The sequence below is a fragment of the Polistes canadensis genome, unplaced genomic scaffold (assembly GCF_001313835.1).
Source record: "Polistes canadensis isolate GaletaPanama2010 unplaced genomic scaffold, ASM131383v1 scaffold_21, whole genome shotgun sequence".
NCBI lineage: Eukaryota > Metazoa > Arthropoda > Insecta > Hymenoptera > Vespidae > Polistes > Polistes canadensis.
Genome location: NW_014569568.1, coordinates 525,764 through 543,345, shown reverse-complemented (window position 1 = coordinate 543,345; position 17,582 = coordinate 525,764). Strand labels below are relative to the sequence as shown.

Sequence of the window (17,582 nt, the reverse complement as noted above, 5' to 3'; positions counted from 1 at the left end):
CAATACTTTTGCGCTGGAAATTCAGGTGCGTTATGCATTGCATAATATTTTTGTAATTGATTACATATAAATTATTCCTATTTTATATTTCACTTAATTAGCACTTTCTTTTACATAGTTTTATGATAATTAAATAACTCATATTTTCGGTCAATACTTTTATTTATGAATTGATCAAATTCCTACATTCTAATAGTAATAATCTTTCCAATTCTTTTCTATCATTCAGTCTGTGATTACCAATACAAATTTCTAAAAATTGTTGCAAGTTGGATGAATCGCTATTAGGGCTATACAAAAAAATAATTAATGCGTAACGCCAGATTAAATACTCAATTTCGTTAGAATAATCTAATAGGAGTGGATATAAATGTTGTATATGCTTCCAGTTTTGTTTTCCTAAATGTGACCTAATCTCTAACATAAATAAGCTTTTAGAAAATCCTGTAAAAGACACGTAATCCGATATCCTTAGTAATGACGTACTTGTGCAATGCTGTTTTATTTTGTGATTCTTTTCGTAGTTTTCGTTATCCCAACTTCGCTTATTATTACTTAGTCTATTTTGTACAAATTCAACAGCTTGTTTCTGTAAAAAAATGTAATATGATTGATTATAATTTAATTAATAATATTATAAATAATTAAGCTTACCATACTTTTTTCCTTAGCGAAATACACTCGACGAGATTTTCTCTTGTTTTTATCTGACATTTCTGCACATGTGTTATTGAAAAGTTAATAGTAACAATTTTGCTTCTTCCTTTAACGGTATCTTCGCATAGAATGCAGCATTAATAAAATATTCCAAGGAGTCAAAAATTGTCAAGGTATGCCGCTAGGTGGCACCTAGGGCGACATTAATTGTAGCTCCTTATCTTCCGTTTGTTTACTCACCGTTAATTTGCGTTCAATGTTTCTTGTCATATCATATTTATTTGCATTAATTATTCCCTGTAATTCTGATCGATCTAATATCCTCGCAAGATGGCAAGTACATTTTTATACTTTGCTTATGGCAGCAACTTGTTAACGGAAAGAATTCACTTCAATAATCCAACAGCAGTACGAAAGGATATTGGTCGCTTAAAAGTAAATTGAGCAGATACATTTTTCTTTTTATAATTAAATTGTATACGTCTGTATACGATATGTAGAAACATTTGAGAGGGTGGTCTAGCAGATGTTACTATTTTTCCAAATATTCTAGAATTACAGACTTGATTTTATAACGTACTCTAAAAGATGGGGTGGAGCAGCAGCAACGATAGTTCCTACAGAAAACTCTTCTGTATGGGGTGCAATTTGGGAATTAGATCAATGTAATCTTTTTACGTTAGATTGTCAAGAGGGTGTTATGGACAATATATACTTTCCATTAACCGTTGACGTTGAAACTCCCAGCGGTACTGTTTTGAAATGTAGAGTATATCAACAAAGTAATGTACCAGCTAACTATATCAAACCAATTTTCTTGCCAATCGAGAGACTACCATCGCTTCTTTATTTGTATGTATTATTTTATCACCATTTTCTCTTCCTTCCTCTACCTATCTGTATTCTATCAGAAAAACAATTCATTTCAGAGAAACAATTATTAAAGGTGCTCAAGAGAGTCAACTTCCTGATAGTTATATACAATTCTTAAAGATAATTTCACACAATGGATTTAAGGGAAAATGTGAACTTAGGTAAGATAACTGATTTACTTTCGCTATACATATATCAAATTATTAATCCGCTATTATTGCCCATTAAAGTCAACAGTCAAACAAGTTCATTTTTATTTTTTATAATGTTCTCTACGTAAAAGTCTATTGGATAGGTTTTATGTAATTTAATTGTAAAGAGAAGAATGTATCTGTTCAAACTCAAATACTATTTACTCTACTAATATAGAAATTTATATCGCAGCTTATCTTTGAAAGAATCTTTACATCTGTGATTCTAAACCTTGGCTAAATTTGGAAAATTCAGCTATTAATAATTCTCAAGTTTCCTGTACAATTTGATTAAGGTATAACAAAGAACTTTTATTTTCACCAAAATCTATTTGTTTATCCGTGCAATATTGAAAATAATGAATAAGTTGATGTATATATAAATCTATGTTACAGTACTCGTATGCGTGCGTGTTTAGAAATAAGTAAATAATAAATCTATTTAATTAAATCACACTATCGTCACTTTATAATTCACATCTATTTTAGGTGGGTTTTTTTCTAATACATCTTTATTCAATTGTGCTTCCTCATTATTTATAAGATAATACAGTATAGAATAAAATATTATCTCACGATAATAGGGCAAATAATATTATGTGCATCATTAATATCTATTCATATTCGCTCTTTTTTTTCATTTACAAACAACATATATATTTTATATACATTTAAAAGTCAAAGTATTATATAATTAAATTTCACACGTATTCATTGTACTTACAGTATTTAATATATTATAATATTCTAGATTGAAAAAGATTGTACTATACGATATGAAATGTGAAAAATATATATAATAATCTATACAATAATCTATATAATAATTTATATAATAATTGTGCTGTAATTCATAAATAATTTAAATAATTTTTCAAATCCCGCCATTTTTACTTTATCTCTAGCCATATCCTGTATATATATATAGGATAGTAAAATTGAATAAAAGCATGTCATTGAGAAAATTGGGAATGTATTGAACGATCTTTGAATGTAAAAAATGGTGAGCGCAAATAAGAAAATTTGTAGAATTAAAATATCCTGATAAGAATAATGAAAGAAGGAAGGAAAGAAACGAACAAATCCGTGGAAGTACAACTGGGTTCGAGGCTTCATATAAATACAGCCATATTCTTCAAATTACCGGCAGTCATTGCGCGAATCTTGTGATGTAGAGTTCTTCGGTCAACAAGAAGAAGTATTGAGAAAGCATTCACTTTGGCCGAGAATGCCGGTGAAAGTCGATGTAATTCCACCGCCGCCTGCTAATTCGAAGCAGCCGGGTGTTACCAAATCTTTGCTCTACAACGGTTCGCGCTTTCAAGGATCGCAAAAGTCCAAGGGCAATAGTTACGACGTTGAAGTTGTTTTACAGGTTAATTATTCATTTTTCTTGAAATTACATGACAAATTTTGCGAAACTTTATTACGCGTTAATTCTTTCTCATCTTAGTTTAACACTTCATTTTTAAATGGCACATCAAGTGAGAGCATTATTAATAATTAGTATAATATCTAAGCCCTTTGGATAAAGTTCATATTATTAATACGTTAAATACGTTCTCCTTTCGCGATATATTGTTTCTATTATACTGATACATTATTTTTCTAATATCTCCGTGATGTAATATATTTCCTACTTTTGAGACGAATTTTCAATTTTTTAATTGCCTAAGGGTGTCAATATCATATTAAATATTGATGTTTACAAGAAATACATGTGTTATTATTACTCTATTTATTCGATCTTATGATAAATGTATGTATCCAATGATTCGCTTAAACTTTCTTCCCTTTCCATAAGTTTGCATCACATTTATGTTTTAGCATGTGGATGAGGAAAACAGCTACTTATGTGGTTATCTTAAAATAAAAGGTCTTACAGAAGAATTCCCCACATTAACCACATTCTTTGATGGTGAAATTATTTCCAAAAAATATCCATTTTTAACTCGTAAATGGGATGCGGATGAAGATGTCGATAAGAAACATTGGGTTTGTTTTTCAATATTCTATATATATATATATATATATATATCTTTAACAAAATGTACGAAGCTTAATTATAAATATCATTTACTTTCTATTATTTCAGAGTAAATTTGAATCTTTCTGTCAATACGCCAAAACTTTTAACTCTGACACATTTGATTATGAGGCATTAAAAGGGACAGATTTTGTGTTTATGAGATGGAAGGAGCATTTTTTAGTTCCTGACCATACTATTAAAGATATTAATGGAGCTTCATTCGCAGGCTTTTATTATATTTGCTTCCAAAAGTCTGCAGCAACAATCGAAGGTTTTTATTATCACCGAAGTTCTGAATGGTAAGTAAATATTAGATTTATTTATATAATCAAATTAGATAATCTAAAACGTGCGTATGCTTCAGTTAGATAGCTCAACAAAATACGTCTCCTTCAAAATACGTTCCCTGTTGAACGATATATTTCTAAAGAAGCAATTATATGTTTATACATATATTATTAGTTTAATGAAATAAAAGATATGATTGTTATTAGATTATTTATTATCATTGTAGGTATCAATCATTGAATTTAAGGCACGTTCCAGAACACAGTATACAAATCTATGAATTCAGGTGAAATCCATGCTTTTACTATATTGCCTCTCTAAATTCATATGTTTTCTGTCCCAGCATACAGATCTCATAAAAGTCCTTGGTATTCAAATTATTCATATATTCATTTCTAAAAGATATATTTATTAATCTTACATTTACTAATTCGAATCTTGTTAAATTTGAGTTATGTCCGCTATAAATCTCCTCACAGAACGCATCCGCTCACCCGAATAAATGAGTATGGTCGTTTTTAATTCTGACATATAATATATGATGTGTACTATATTGCTTGATATAATTATCAAAATGATGAGTAGAGTGCCTCTATGAGAGATATTTAATTCAAACAATTATTTATATAGATATTCATTGTGTGAGGCACTTTAATCAAATAAATTAATTGATACTTTTTGTCAATTAATTGTTGATTATTTAATATTCATATATTCTACAACGAAGGCTAACTTCTTTGTCATTGTTGCATGAAATAATCTCGTCAAATTCTGGTACGTTTATTGTTATTTAATCTATTCTTTGAAAATTGTTTAAAGCAGAATTAAATGATACAAAAGTAATAGTTATATATATGTATATGATATATATCTGATATTTAGAATTATATAGAATACCTATATTATGCAGTTTGGTTTTTGTTTCAAGCGTTACAAGTTTTATTCTTATACCTTTTCGATGTTAAAACTTTAAAACTGCAAAACTGCTTCCCCTTTTTTTTTAGCAATGTCAAATTTATCGTTCATTCTTTTAAGGAGTATTTATGAGATCTGCTTGCTCACATAGGTATGATCGTGTTACGATGAGAGTGTAATATTTGATTTATATTTGAATGAATGACATTTAATGTGTGAAAAAGCCAAGGAAAGCTACTATATAAGAATACATTTAATTTCAGTCATTCAAAACATCCATGCATACGATTTTAAATATTTTATTCGATTCATAGTTTATTGGCATAAGAATGGTGTGACGATAATATATATATATATATATATTATCATAAAAATCTTAAAATACTTCAGCGAAAAAAGGTTGCTTACATCTGCATCTCAATGTTGATTAACTACTTGGATCATAACACAGACAGTGACAAAATATTTCTCTTATTGTCAAAATGAAATATTAATTGATGCTAATAATAACGTTCTTTTTCCTTTGTAGTGAAACATAGGAACTTAAGGATTAGCAACCTTTCTTTGTCAAATATTTCTCTTTTATTACATTTGAGATTAGAACATATAACAAAATTTATATTTACTTGTTATTCTTAAGAAAATGTTTTTAGACAAAAAGTATCAAATATCTTCAGGCATTTTCCAATTACAAAAACACTATATAATCATACTTGTTAAAAATTTACAATTATTTTGTCATCGTCGATGTATCATTAAATGTGCCTTTTAATTGGAAAATGCCCCTTTTATCTTATACTCTTCCACTTTTCAAAGTTCTTTTGAAAAATCATTTTCCGATAGAAAAATTTCCATTTTAGACACGACCGCAAGGAGCGTGTTTTATTTATGGTTGTACTTAGAAGGTGTATTTTTCAAAAGTAGCAATAACAAATTGTATTATTTGTACGTAATATATGGCAGAAGATGTTTGTGTTTAATAACAAATCTACTATATTAGAGAATCAATAGGTAGTTACAAAATCGATAAGTTGCAAAAATGCACACATTCAAACATTTTCTGTTATTTTTTTCGAAATATTTTATTATTGTTATTGTATTAGTTTTTTCTTATTTCATTTTATTTTATTTATATTATCCCATTAAAAAAAGATATGTCCCTAAAATGTTAGACCCACATCCGTTATATTTGGCAATAAGTATTTTTTAAATATTAAAATTATTTTTTACATATTTATTTTTATTTATATAATTTTATTTTTTGTTTTTTTAATGTTTTATTTTACAAAAATCAAAATTTACATATGGAATAGCATATACCAACAAGATTATGTAGAATCTCTTTCGATTTCTCCGTTATTATATTAATAATTTATCCATTTTTGTCTAGTTCTACATATAATGAATATATTAGATTATATTCCTTGTATACCTGAGTGATTATTGCGTATTCTTTTACAAAATAACATCGTAAATCACTCATTAAATGTGAATTGAATAGATTAATAGTATCACAAGCTGGTAAGATTAATATGATGAAAAATTGATTTATTTTTAAATGGTTGTATTTTATTCAAAATTTATATATGTGATTTTTAAATACTTTTTATTTAATTGAGACAATTTATGCTTATGAAATAGAAGATATTGTTTTGTATTATAATTATTTAAATATTCTTCGTGTGTAAATTGCAATTTTAAATCAAACAATCAAAACCTACAAATGATTCGATTGATAAAAATCTGTATACGTAGACGTAGCGCTACAATCTTATTGTTAACAAATGAATTTAACTAATGCTATTGCATAAAAATAAGAATTAGTTTCTAGCATAATAGTAGAAAATCATAATTTTTTAAATGTATAACAGAGTGTTATGTGGATTATCCTGATGTAAAATTGCCCATAATTTTCACAAAAATTTAATAAAAATACATCTTAAAAAGTATTTTCTTATTTATAATTGTTTATATCATATTATTTTCTCTATTTATTCTATTCAAATACTTCTATTGGATTGTTTACTTTTACGAGTAAAATGGGTGTTGAGTTTTCTTTTTATTTCATATTATTCCGTACACTATATCAAATAATGTATATATGTAAATAAAAGTTATAGCGGCGTCATTTTTTTCTTGCTTTTATATATTGCATTCGATCGATCACCATCGCCAAGAGATGCAGACTGATTCTTTGTTTTTCTTCGAATGAAACTTCTAGATCTAGTAGGTCGTTTCTTCTTTGGTATTTTTCTTTCTTTCTTATCCAGTGTCAGTTTTCCTATCTTTTTCTTCTGTCTTACACTACCCTATTGTTAAATACGATTGAGCATCATTTGATATAATATGCATAAATAATTATTTGTCATCAAATATCATTACATTTGAAAGAATTTTGCAAAAACAAGAAACATCATTTGGTGCTGTAGTCGATGTCTTATGTAAAACTGCTTCGAATCCTAAAAACTTGGTATCAAAATTGATTTTAGCTTTGATAACATCAGCAAACGAACTGTTAATACCAAGCAAATGAGTATACAATTTGTTCCCTTTTTTTCTCCAAACACTAGAGTTAGTATAGTTTGGCAAGGAGAGATTGAGTGTTTCTGCGATTTGCTTGGACATTGATATCTGATTAGCAGTTATATTCGGGCAGTACTTTGGTACACTTTCTTTTTCAGAAATCGATGAATCAGGTTGTTTATTTTGTAGGAGCACTATAGAAATGTACATTAATTTGTACAATTAGATATATATTGGAAAAATGATAGCTCTAAATATAAGTTCTTCTATTTACTTACAGATGAAATCGTTAAGTTGCTTTGAGAAAGATTTATTGCTAGAAAGTAAGTTTTGAAAAGTCTCATCTAAAATTTTATCAGAAAAAAATGTTCTAGCCAATAGAGATTCTTCCCAAGGTTCTTTTATAAGAGTCTTTGAACTAAATATTTTCCATTGCTGATGCGAAACTTTGGCTTGCCACTTTAAAGCACAGTCTTCTAACTGTGTATTTATGGATTTTAATAGTTCATTGACTTTTTTCAATTGCGGTGGTAGAGGATCGTATTCTTGAGTAGACAAACGTAAAATACTTTCTTCGTCGACATGTCCTTCTTCCAGCGTAGACATGATATTACTTTAGCGATAATACAAATTGTTCAAAATCAATTTAAATGCACAGCATTGTTTTGTTGCATATATAACATTTATGAAATGAAATACACACGAAAATTAGAGAATCTATTGGAAATAAAATAGTTTTTTAGAAACCATAACTCTGCGCGCGAAACAAGTGAAGTTGTTGTTATGGAAAGCAGTTGCTATTACTACACGCAACTAATAACATTAAACATAAGTTAAAACTGATGTAGAAGGAAAGAAAGTTATAAATTATTCGTGAAGTGCTTAATGGCATAGTTTAAAATACACAGTTTTATTAAACTATTGACATTACTTCGATAGTCGTGCACATAAATATTTATGCATCTTATTTTATTGTAGATTTTTATTTAAAAATAAAAATAAATAAGACGCAAAAAATATAATCATTAAATCATATTTGTTTTATACAGCAAGGTGCTCAATGAGGGATTTCTATTTAACGTAACGTAAACCAAGAATAGGATTCGCGATCACACTTTTATCTTTCCTTGTGACCTCTTTAAATGGCACCTTTCAATAAATCTTGTTACCACTATCAATGATTTATTATCCTAGAACCAAATATATACAATAATAATACAGTCAACTCTATTTTGTCGATTTACAATAATATAATTCTTTGACGAATACGTTTTTACATTCGAAGAACAATAAACGTTTTTATCTTTTAGATTGGGAAAATAATATATTTTATAAGTAGTTGATATTTTAGGTAAATATGTCTGTTGTTAAAATGTATATGTTGTACCACTAGTTTTTTTATTACAATCTCCCAGACAGTGAAACACAAAAATTTTATTTATATATAAAATAATGTTAAATCGTATAGTCATTTTATATATATACATAATTTAGTTAAATTCTATATAGTATAAATATATTTCACACTGTATCCTAGAATAAAGAAATTTTTAAGAAAGAAATACAATATACACATTGCCCCTGTTAATCGTAAGACAAGATTTTTTTCATCGATCTTCTTCCAAACACAATCATTTCAGCAATCTCTAAATTGCCGTCGGCAAAACTATTATTTTATCAATTAATCTAACATAACGACGAAATATGATCTTAGATTAGGAAATATTTCTGGTCAAAGTTAATTATTAGAATGAATAATCATGCATAAATGATGGAGATACAATATGATTATGCACAAATATTACAATTTGTTAAAAAATACGTATAGTTTACATCAATATTATTTATCAAAAGTATGTTGTAGTTAGAGAGAATATATTTAAAATTATTATTAAAAAAATGTTTTTCAACAATATATTTCTATATATTAGGTATCCTTTATAATGACGCTATTTTATCTTAACAAAAGTTCTACGCAGAGATGCCTTTCTGAAAAAGTAAATTTCATATCAACAGCCAAAAATACAATATATATAAAATCGACTTATTAATAAAATATAGATATACTCAAAGAGCGTGCGTGCATTCTTATATATGCTGTTTTGTCTGTCTCGCACGCACCTCATTTAATTATGAAAAACCACTTGCGTTTAATTATCAGTATCATAAAAAGACATATGCAACCATATTAAACACTTTTTAGCAAATGTCATAAAATTCGTCTCAGGTTCGTTTAACAAATGGCACCGATATAATTATTCGCATTACACCGTCGTCATTTAAGCTCGATGTTATCATTACAGATATTTTGGTAAACCGCAAACTTGAGGAAACATGGTGTATAGGACACCAAAACCTTTTTTGTACGAATAACAATAGTTAGTAATAACATTAAAGTGAGGTCTTTAATCTCTTAAATTGTTTTCATCTAAGAGATATCCCATCAATGATGTATTTATATCTCATTCTGCACAACGTTACATTGCCATATTCTTAATCGAAACAAGATAAGTAATGTAACAGGAATGGAAGAACTTTGATATCACGTTGCATGTTTGAACATAACTGCAACCCGAGCTTTAATCTCAAGATATTGTGCAGGAATTGCGACCTACACAGCTTGTCCGAGAGTCTGTCATACTACCAGGAGAGTTGCCTGGCGTGGATATTCCATTATGGCCCACCCCAACAAAACGCAGTTTCCTTTGATGAGAACTTAAGCTTTTACTGGTGCTACGGGTACGGGTGCCATTATACCGATGTCGCGAGGTCGTAGTCATTGCATATGATTTCAAATGCGATATAATAGATTTAGGCAATGGAAGTTGATCTATTCCATATACTGTTGTTCTCGCAACTATAGCACGGCATGCGAGTTCTTGAAGAGTGGGCACTGTACCAAGGAAAATATATTATTATATATATTATACAGAATAGATACCTTCTAAGGAATACATGGTACGTACCTTTGTTCGATCTCCATAGCCTCTCCATGCCATTACGATGCAAAGCCATGCGTGAGAGCTCGGAGAAACTTTCTCTTATGTTAAAATCGCATAGAGGCGAGACTTCAAAAAATGCCATTCGATTTTTAGCTGCGTATGCTTCCGCGTCGCGTTCTCCTACTTTTCTTTTAAATGCCAAATGAAGCCGATTGCCAACCAATATTTTTGGTATACCTGGAGCATGCTAGAACCATTGATAATCGTATATAAATTGTAAGTAAGTCATAAACCTTATTATATCTTATTTGATAGTTTCAACATTTTACGTATACCTCTTCGACTTCTTTTAACCACCTATCAATACCATCAAAGGACCATCTATTGGTAATATCGTAAACCAAAAGTATGCCTTGCGCTCCACGCGAATAAGATCTGATAATTGTACAAAATCTACCTTGTCCAGATGTATCCCATAATTGTAATTTTACTCTTTTCCCATCTAGCAGGATAGTTGTGGTTTTGTATGCTGAAAGCAATACGGCGATTGTCAAGGATTAATAATAGCATTAGGCATGGACATATGATTATTAGAGGTTAGAAATAGATGAGGATAAATATTAATAAAGTACCACTGCCACTGCAGAAGGGTGATTCGGCGGCACCGTCTTCAAGACCACTTAGTATTTCTTGTTTCCCAACATCGCTGTCACCGACCAACAAGAATTTTAACAAGTAATCGTATTGCTTTTCTTGACGAGGCTTAGCCGTGCTGGCCTCACCTGTAGCCATAATACCTTTCTACTATAAACCCTGAGCATACTGCACAAGGCCCTCTGAGCAATGCTCGCCCCTTTTACGTTTCCCTTTATGTTACGTTAGATCGACGATTTTCTTTGAATACTCTTACAACATTGACATCTCGTCTTTATGTTTGTTTTTTTCTAACACGCCGTCGAAATTCGAGTTTACTACATCTATCCCGCCGTTGACTGTTTCAGATTTCCAAGCGAAATCATAACAAAACAAGATTGACAAATCCACATTGTACATTGCCTTTTATTCCCTTTCGCGTTCCCTCTTTCTCACTTGTTATTAGCTTTATTTAATTGCAAGTTTTCAATGGATAATCCTCGAATATAACGTAAACGATAACGATAACGATTGCTCGATACGTCACATGTAGTCTCCTTTCCATGTATACGTCTTCGAGATATCCTTAAATGCGAATGACGCTTTATTTCTCGCATCACCTTTGTATCCGATCTATCTATCTATATGTATCAAACATCATGCATATATGTGTACATCTATGTAGGCTATAGATAGTCGCGTGCGCCTGAACAGACCGGATTAGTATATTGGCAAATGTGTACTTTTTAACATAGTCAATAATATTTCTTTTAACAATGGGTATATTAGAAAAAATATCGGAAATTGAAAAGGAAATCGCAAGGACGCAAAAGAACAAAGGTTTGTTTTTCACTTGTCAAATGAGATTTCGATGCTCTCCTAACCGTATTTTTCTTCATTCCTATATTTCAATAATGAATAATATCTTTTTTTTTTAGCAACGGAATACCATTTGGGACTTTTAAAAGCAAAATTAGCGAAATATAGATCGCAATTACTGGAACCTACTAAAAAATCGGAAAAAGGAGAAGGTTTTGATGTATTAAAATCGGGTGATGCAAGAGTAGCATTAATTGGCTTCCCCTCTGTGGGAAAATCTACGTTACTCAGTACATTAACGCATACGGAGTCCGAAGCCGCATCTTATGAATTTACTACTTTAACTTGTATTCCTGGAGTAATAGAGTATAAAGGCGCAAACATTCAATTGCTCGATCTACCGGGTATCATTGAGGGAGCTGCGCAGGTAAAAATTAATTACCATTTTGATGAATTGTCTACATTGCGTTATGTTTTCAGGGTAAAGGAAGAGGCAGACAAGTTATAGCTGTTGCCAGAACAGCGGATTTAGTTTTAATGATGTTGGATGCTACTAAACAAGATGTACAGCGACAACTATTAGAGAAAGAATTGGAATCTGTTGGCATACGACTTAATAAGAAAAAACCCAATATATATTTTAAAATTAAAAAAGGAGGAGGATTGGCTTTTAATTCAACGTGCCCATTGACCAAAGTCGATGAAAAATTAGTCCAAATGATATTACACGAATATAAAATTTTTAATGCAGAAGTACTGTTTCGCGAGGACTGCAGCGCTGATGAATTGATCGATGTTATTAATGCAAATAGGGTATATCTACCGTGTCTTTATGTATATAATAAAATAGATCAAATATCAATAGAAGAGGTAGACAGGATTGCACGACAACCAAACAGCGTTGTAGTGAGGTATACTATTGTCAATCTATTCTATTTAATCCTATTTTATTGGCAGTTTAGTATAATACACTCGTACATGTATTCTTTTCAGTTGTAATATGAAGTTAAATCTTGATTTCTTACTGGAAACTCTCTGGGAATATTTATCTCTAATAAGAGTATATACAAAGAAACCTGGCCAGCCGCCTGACTTCGAAGATGGACTAATTCTGAGAAAAGGCGTCACAGTAGAACACGTCTGCCATTCTATTCATCGTACGCTCGCCCAGCAATTCAAATATGCTCTCGTTTGGGTACATGTTGTTTCATTTTATATTGAAAACATTTTATATTTCTATAAACTTGTCTAACGTATATTTTTTCGAGCAGGGTACTAGTACCAAGTATTCTCCTCAAAGAGTCGGATTACAACATATTATGCACGACGAAGATGTTATACAAATTGTTAAAAAATAAATTTTAATTAGAATATCATAAGGGGGGGGGGAAGAGAAGAAGAAAAAAGAATTGTACATGCGCTAATACATTTCTCATTCCATTTCATCGATTCCCAATTTTTAACGAAAAAATGTTCTTCCTGCTTTTTTACAATCATATTCGAGAAATTAATCAAATGTATACGATCAAAGCATTATAGAAGATTTTTGTTTTAAAATATTACAATAAAATAGTTATTTACCAAGATTATTCGAATAATGATCGACACGAAGCTCACGTCGCGACGACGAAATGTAGACAACGGTACACCGTTATCTATCGGCTTATACGAACAGCTTTTCGTACAGACTCCAAGTTCGCTCTGATTGGTTCGCGTCGGTAAGCTGCATTAATACATCGGTATAGTACTTTGCAGATGTTTCACCGACTAATCAGCACAAAAAAGTTGGCATATAAACAAACAGCAGAAAAAAATGAATAATTGCTCATTCAAAATCCATAATTGCTCACTTTATTAATTATTTATTTAATTAGTTATTAATAATTGAAAAATCTTAATCTACCCTGCACCATTTTTGTTACCACTGGGACCACCATTACACGATAGTAGGTACTTAACGCGATGACAGTAAAATAGTACTATGGTACTACTAGAATACACTAATCTTTGATAGAATATGATATATTCTTTGATAGTATAATTAGTACAGTTCTATTGTAATAAAATTTGAAATAAATATATTTAATTTTTAATGTATAAACATGTGCGTGCCTTCAGAAATGCATTTATACGTATATTTTAAAATGAAGCAATTTAAGACACTCAAATAAAAAAGAATCCAGAAGGTTTGATGATAAATCGAACGATGATACTAATGGTGACACTAATAATGAAAAAAGAAAATATAAATATACGATTTTCGTGGAATAATTTTAGCAATTTATACGTTTGAATTCGTGCTCCTTGTGTAATCTCCATGTTATAAAGAACGGAGCTATATACAAGGAGGACGATCGAGATAGGCGTTTGCGTCGAATTTGTGTTGTTGAAAATGACTGAATATCGATTACGATAATTATCCACGAGGGCGGCGGTGATGTTCTTAAATTTAGATTTAAGTACGTGTGATTTTATAAATAAACAAATGAAATAATAGGTCTCTTTGATGTTTTTATTTTAATTACTGTTTTTAAAAACCAGACTAAGCGACTAGACGCGCTCTCTAGTGGCAATAGAAATCATTCTTTCATTGTAAATATTGTACCCACATTTATAACACAGCGATCGTCCTCCTTGTATATAGGCTCCATGTTATAAAGTATGAATTGATTTAAATACGAATTTAGTTTAAAATTTTACCCCTAGGAGGAGCTTTGGTCGTGTTGTCGGTAACAAAAATGTAACTAAAATTTCATTTTCTTATGATTACTAAGAACACATTTTCATGGTTAAATTACCTAGATTTTCGTTTCACGATTGGAATCTACCAATCTGAAGCCGTTAAATCTTCAACAGAAAATATTTCAATTTCCACATGGACATCTGGCTTTTGTTTACGATTGATAATTTGACAATTGTAGTGAAATTTATGAAAATCTCATGAGATATGGAAAATAAGTCATCGAAAGATCGGAGAGTAGAAAACGCAGGTAATTGTACGTTATTTATTATTGACAAAATAATATCACTTATATATCATTTTTATATTTTATCGCAGATGTCAACCAAGATGAATTAATTCTCCAACAGCAAAGACGTATAGAAAAGGAGGTTAATATTCTTCTTCAAAATAAATCCTATGAAATGTTGAATGATTTAATAATGAAAAATTGTTGAATTAAAGTGTAAACATTGATTGTGTTTAGTATCTTGCATTATATTAAATTTTAATAAGAATATTAATAGTATGTAATTGTGACTTAAATTTCATTATATTTCAGATATCTGAGTCTATAGCTTTAGTTGGGGAAAAGGAACCATTGAAAAGTTTAGAACAGGAATACACAGAAGATGAAGTATATCTGTCGAAAGCTAAAGCTTTGGGACAAAAATATTCTTATATTAGAAGAACGAGGCCTGATGGCAATTGTTTCTTTAGAGCCTTTAGTTATGCTTATCTCGAAAAACTAATCGGAGATAAAAATGAGTATAACAAGTTTAGAGAACTTGCAATTAAAAGCAAAGAGAATCTTGTAGCGCTAGGTTTTCCTCAATTTACTGTTGAAGATTTCCATGATACGGTATAACTAATATTTGAGATTACAAAATGGATTGCAATTGAAATAATTTATTTATGTAATTGGATGTGTGCTTTTAGAAAATAATATTCTTTATTTTGATTTTAGTTTATGGAAGTGATCGACAAAGTAGGTGGAGACACAGAATCTAGTTATTTAGAACTACATAAGCTTTTCAATGAGCAAGGTTATTCTGATTATGTTGTTGTATACCTTAGATTAATTACTTCTGGTCAGTTACAAAGAGAAGGAGATTTTTACCAACATTTTATAGAAGGAGAACGAACTATAACAGAATTTTGTCATCAGGTTAACATTTCATCTATTATCATTAATTTTATTTTACAGAATATTTAATACGTTTTCTTTTTCTAATTTATATGTTACAGGAAGTAGAACCAATGTATAAAGAATCTGACCATATTCATATTATAGCAATGAGTACTGCTTTAGGTACCGGTGTTCGAGTTCGTTACATGGATCGTGGTGCTGGAACTGAAGTAACAGCACATGACTTTCCAGAAGGCGCTACACCGGCTGTTCATTTACTTTATCGTCCTGGTCATTACGATATACTTTATCCTTGATAAATTAAGTCTAAAGCCATTTTTTTTAAGTTCATTATTAAGAAATATACTTCATTTAATGATTTTTCCAACATGTTTAAAAGGAAAAAATATGAAACTATTTTTACTGCGAACTATTTTTACGATTTAGTTTTGAGTTTTTTAAAATTAATTATGCCATTCAATCACGAAACTATAAATGTGTCAATATATAAATTATTTTAAATAAATAATATATAAATATACTTAAGCATATATTAAAATGCGAAGGAAATAAATAATTAAAGAGAACATTTAAAATTATAAAAGAACATTTAAAATTATCTATGAAGATCGTGAAAAATTTTTAACGCTGCATTGCTCGAACTTGTTCAGTAACTTCCTCCAATAAAACAGAACTTCTATCTACTGATTCCATTTGATGTTCTAATTGAGTTACAATAAGCGCAATTTTTTTTAAATTTGTTTCTGCCACCTCCACTCCATGCTCTTGCTGTGCAAAACTTTTAGCAGCGTGCATTAGAATCTGAAAGAAAACAAACAAAGAATTGTGTTAAATATCATTTATTAATTATGAAGATTTACTTTTTTAAAAAATAAGATATGAATGACAACTACTTCACTGCTTTTGGAACCTCTCTGAATCTGTCTTGCAAGCGATGCAATATTATTAACATTAACTTGAACTCTATCTGCTAATCGCATTTTAGAATCGACAAATAAACTGCGTGCACTTGTACTAGATGCTGAAGCCATTCCGTATCGTTTTTCATTAATTCTTGGATAAATTTTGATGTTGATAATATTCACAATCGTGCCAATGAAATTAAACAATTTTCTTATGACGTCGTTATTTCATGATTTTGAACGGTAACCAGAAAAGTTTAAACATATCATTTTTAACCAAATTCTGATCTTTTAATCAGTATGATTTTTTTATGCGTATATGTGATACATAAATATATGTATACGATTATTATAAATTATTATTATTATTTATATTTATGATTTAACAAAAATTGCACATAGTTTACTACAAAACCTATAAAAAGTATTCGCGAATGGAATATTATTTTATATTTCTTTAAATTAAATTTAAAAACACAATTTATTAAATTCAATTTACTAAACACAGTTTTTTGTGTGTGCGAAATAACAGGTTAAGTGTATTATATGATGTACTTTATATTGCACTGATGTATGACCATATGTATGTAAACATAACCATGGACATATACGAATGTAAGTTAGGTTAGTAAACAGCTGCAATTCGGAAAAGTTTATGTTTTCATAACCACGTTGCTACGAAAGTTATATTAACGTATATTATTATATCATAGATATACATAAACAAATATTTTCTGGCAAGTTTTCGATAAAATGATTATTTTTAAGTTCATTTTTTATCGTGTAAATCATTATATATTATATTAGGTTATATCTACAAAGCTGATGTTTAAATAAGAAAATAGAACACTTAATATATATATTTATTTAAAAATATTAATTTTTTTATCTAGGTAATGAAACATTTGTAATAATAGTATTTTACAAATAGACTTTTAAGA

The 17,582-nt window shown here is 29.5% G+C and overlaps 9 protein-coding genes across 11 annotated transcripts in view; 5 read left to right on the top strand and 4 right to left on the bottom strand.

Moving 5' to 3' along the window:
• Nucleotides 1-143: 143 nt before the first annotated feature.
• LOC106793960 lies at nucleotides 144-802 on the bottom strand. The gene is made up of 2 exons (XM_014761273.1): nucleotides 655-802; nucleotides 144-589 (listed from the first exon to the last, which is right to left on the bottom strand). The coding sequence occupies exons 1-2, from the start codon at nucleotides 712-714 to the stop codon at nucleotides 164-166; spliced, it is 486 nt and encodes a 161-aa protein (XP_014616759.1). The 5' UTR covers nucleotides 715-802; the 3' UTR covers nucleotides 144-163.
• A 44-nt stretch (nucleotides 803-846) lies between these two features.
• LOC106793959 (gamma-glutamylcyclotransferase-like) lies at nucleotides 847-2,536 on the top strand. 2 transcript variants are annotated; one of them, XR_001382482.1, is made up of 5 exons: nucleotides 847-1,092; nucleotides 1,211-1,509; nucleotides 1,587-1,691; nucleotides 1,915-2,017; nucleotides 2,211-2,536. XR_001382482.1 is itself a non-coding variant. In XM_014761272.1 (4 exons), the coding sequence occupies exons 1-4, from the start codon at nucleotides 988-990 to the stop codon at nucleotides 1,943-1,945; spliced, it is 540 nt and encodes a 179-aa protein (XP_014616758.1). In that variant the 5' UTR covers nucleotides 847-987; the 3' UTR covers nucleotides 1,946-2,172. The 2 variants fall into 2 exon arrangements, 1 of the variants encoding a protein (XP_014616758.1); XM_014761272.1 differs by lacking the exon at nucleotides 2,211-2,536 and having other exon boundaries at nucleotides 1,915-2,172.
• A 129-nt stretch (nucleotides 2,537-2,665) lies between these two features.
• On the top strand, nucleotides 2,666-6,902 carry LOC106793954 (glucose-induced degradation protein 4 homolog). Its single transcript, XM_014761260.1, has 4 exons — nucleotides 2,666-3,096; nucleotides 3,549-3,716; nucleotides 3,817-4,049; nucleotides 4,265-6,902. Exons 1-4 carry the CDS (start codon nucleotides 2,950-2,952, stop codon nucleotides 4,326-4,328), a joined length of 612 nt encoding a protein of 203 aa, XP_014616746.1. The 5' UTR covers nucleotides 2,666-2,949; the 3' UTR covers nucleotides 4,329-6,902.
• Nucleotides 5,834-8,914, bottom strand: LOC106793922. Its single transcript, XM_014761214.1, has 2 exons — nucleotides 7,755-8,914; nucleotides 5,834-7,697 (listed from the first exon to the last, which is right to left on the bottom strand). The coding sequence occupies exons 1-2, from the start codon at nucleotides 8,080-8,082 to the stop codon at nucleotides 7,312-7,314; spliced, it is 714 nt and encodes a 237-aa protein (XP_014616700.1). The 5' UTR covers nucleotides 8,083-8,914; the 3' UTR covers nucleotides 5,834-7,311.
• A 64-nt stretch (nucleotides 8,915-8,978) lies between these two features.
• Nucleotides 8,979-11,640, bottom strand: LOC106793953 (ras-related protein Rab-40B). Its single transcript, XM_014761258.1, has 4 exons — nucleotides 11,051-11,640; nucleotides 10,754-10,947; nucleotides 10,443-10,665; nucleotides 8,979-10,369 (listed from the first exon to the last, which is right to left on the bottom strand). Exons 1-4 carry the CDS (start codon nucleotides 11,208-11,210, stop codon nucleotides 10,062-10,064), a joined length of 885 nt encoding a protein of 294 aa, XP_014616744.1. The 5' UTR covers nucleotides 11,211-11,640; the 3' UTR covers nucleotides 8,979-10,061.
• Nucleotides 11,641-11,726: 86 nt separating this feature from the next.
• LOC106793952 (developmentally-regulated GTP-binding protein 2) lies at nucleotides 11,727-13,321 on the top strand. The gene is made up of 5 exons (XM_014761257.1): nucleotides 11,727-11,891; nucleotides 11,990-12,297; nucleotides 12,351-12,781; nucleotides 12,864-13,065; nucleotides 13,142-13,321. The coding sequence occupies exons 1-5, from the start codon at nucleotides 11,828-11,830 to the stop codon at nucleotides 13,226-13,228; spliced, it is 1,092 nt and encodes a 363-aa protein (XP_014616743.1). The 5' UTR covers nucleotides 11,727-11,827; the 3' UTR covers nucleotides 13,229-13,321.
• Nucleotides 13,322-14,649: 1,328 nt separating this feature from the next.
• LOC106793949 (ubiquitin thioesterase otubain-like) lies at nucleotides 14,650-16,429 on the top strand. 2 transcript variants are annotated; one of them, XM_014761253.1, is made up of 5 exons: nucleotides 14,650-14,866; nucleotides 14,929-14,981; nucleotides 15,152-15,451; nucleotides 15,557-15,757; nucleotides 15,838-16,429. In XM_014761253.1, the coding sequence occupies exons 1-5, from the start codon at nucleotides 14,818-14,820 to the stop codon at nucleotides 16,033-16,035; spliced, it is 801 nt and encodes a 266-aa protein (XP_014616739.1). In that variant the 5' UTR covers nucleotides 14,650-14,817; the 3' UTR covers nucleotides 16,036-16,429. The 2 variants fall into 2 exon arrangements, with proteins under 2 accessions (XP_014616739.1, XP_014616740.1); XM_014761254.1 differs by having other exon boundaries at nucleotides 14,653-14,860.
• On the bottom strand, nucleotides 16,179-16,994 carry LOC106793951. The gene is made up of 2 exons (XM_014761256.1): nucleotides 16,633-16,994; nucleotides 16,179-16,540 (listed from the first exon to the last, which is right to left on the bottom strand). Exons 1-2 carry the CDS (start codon nucleotides 16,768-16,770, stop codon nucleotides 16,361-16,363), a joined length of 318 nt encoding a protein of 105 aa, XP_014616742.1. The 5' UTR covers nucleotides 16,771-16,994; the 3' UTR covers nucleotides 16,179-16,360.
• A 141-nt stretch (nucleotides 16,995-17,135) lies between these two features.
• LOC106793950 overlaps nucleotides 17,136-17,582 on the top strand; it is a gene marked incomplete in the record, with an annotated part of 2,723 nt that continues 2,276 nt past the window's right edge. Inside the window, 1 exon segment of the mRNA XM_014761255.1 lies at nucleotides 17,136-17,379.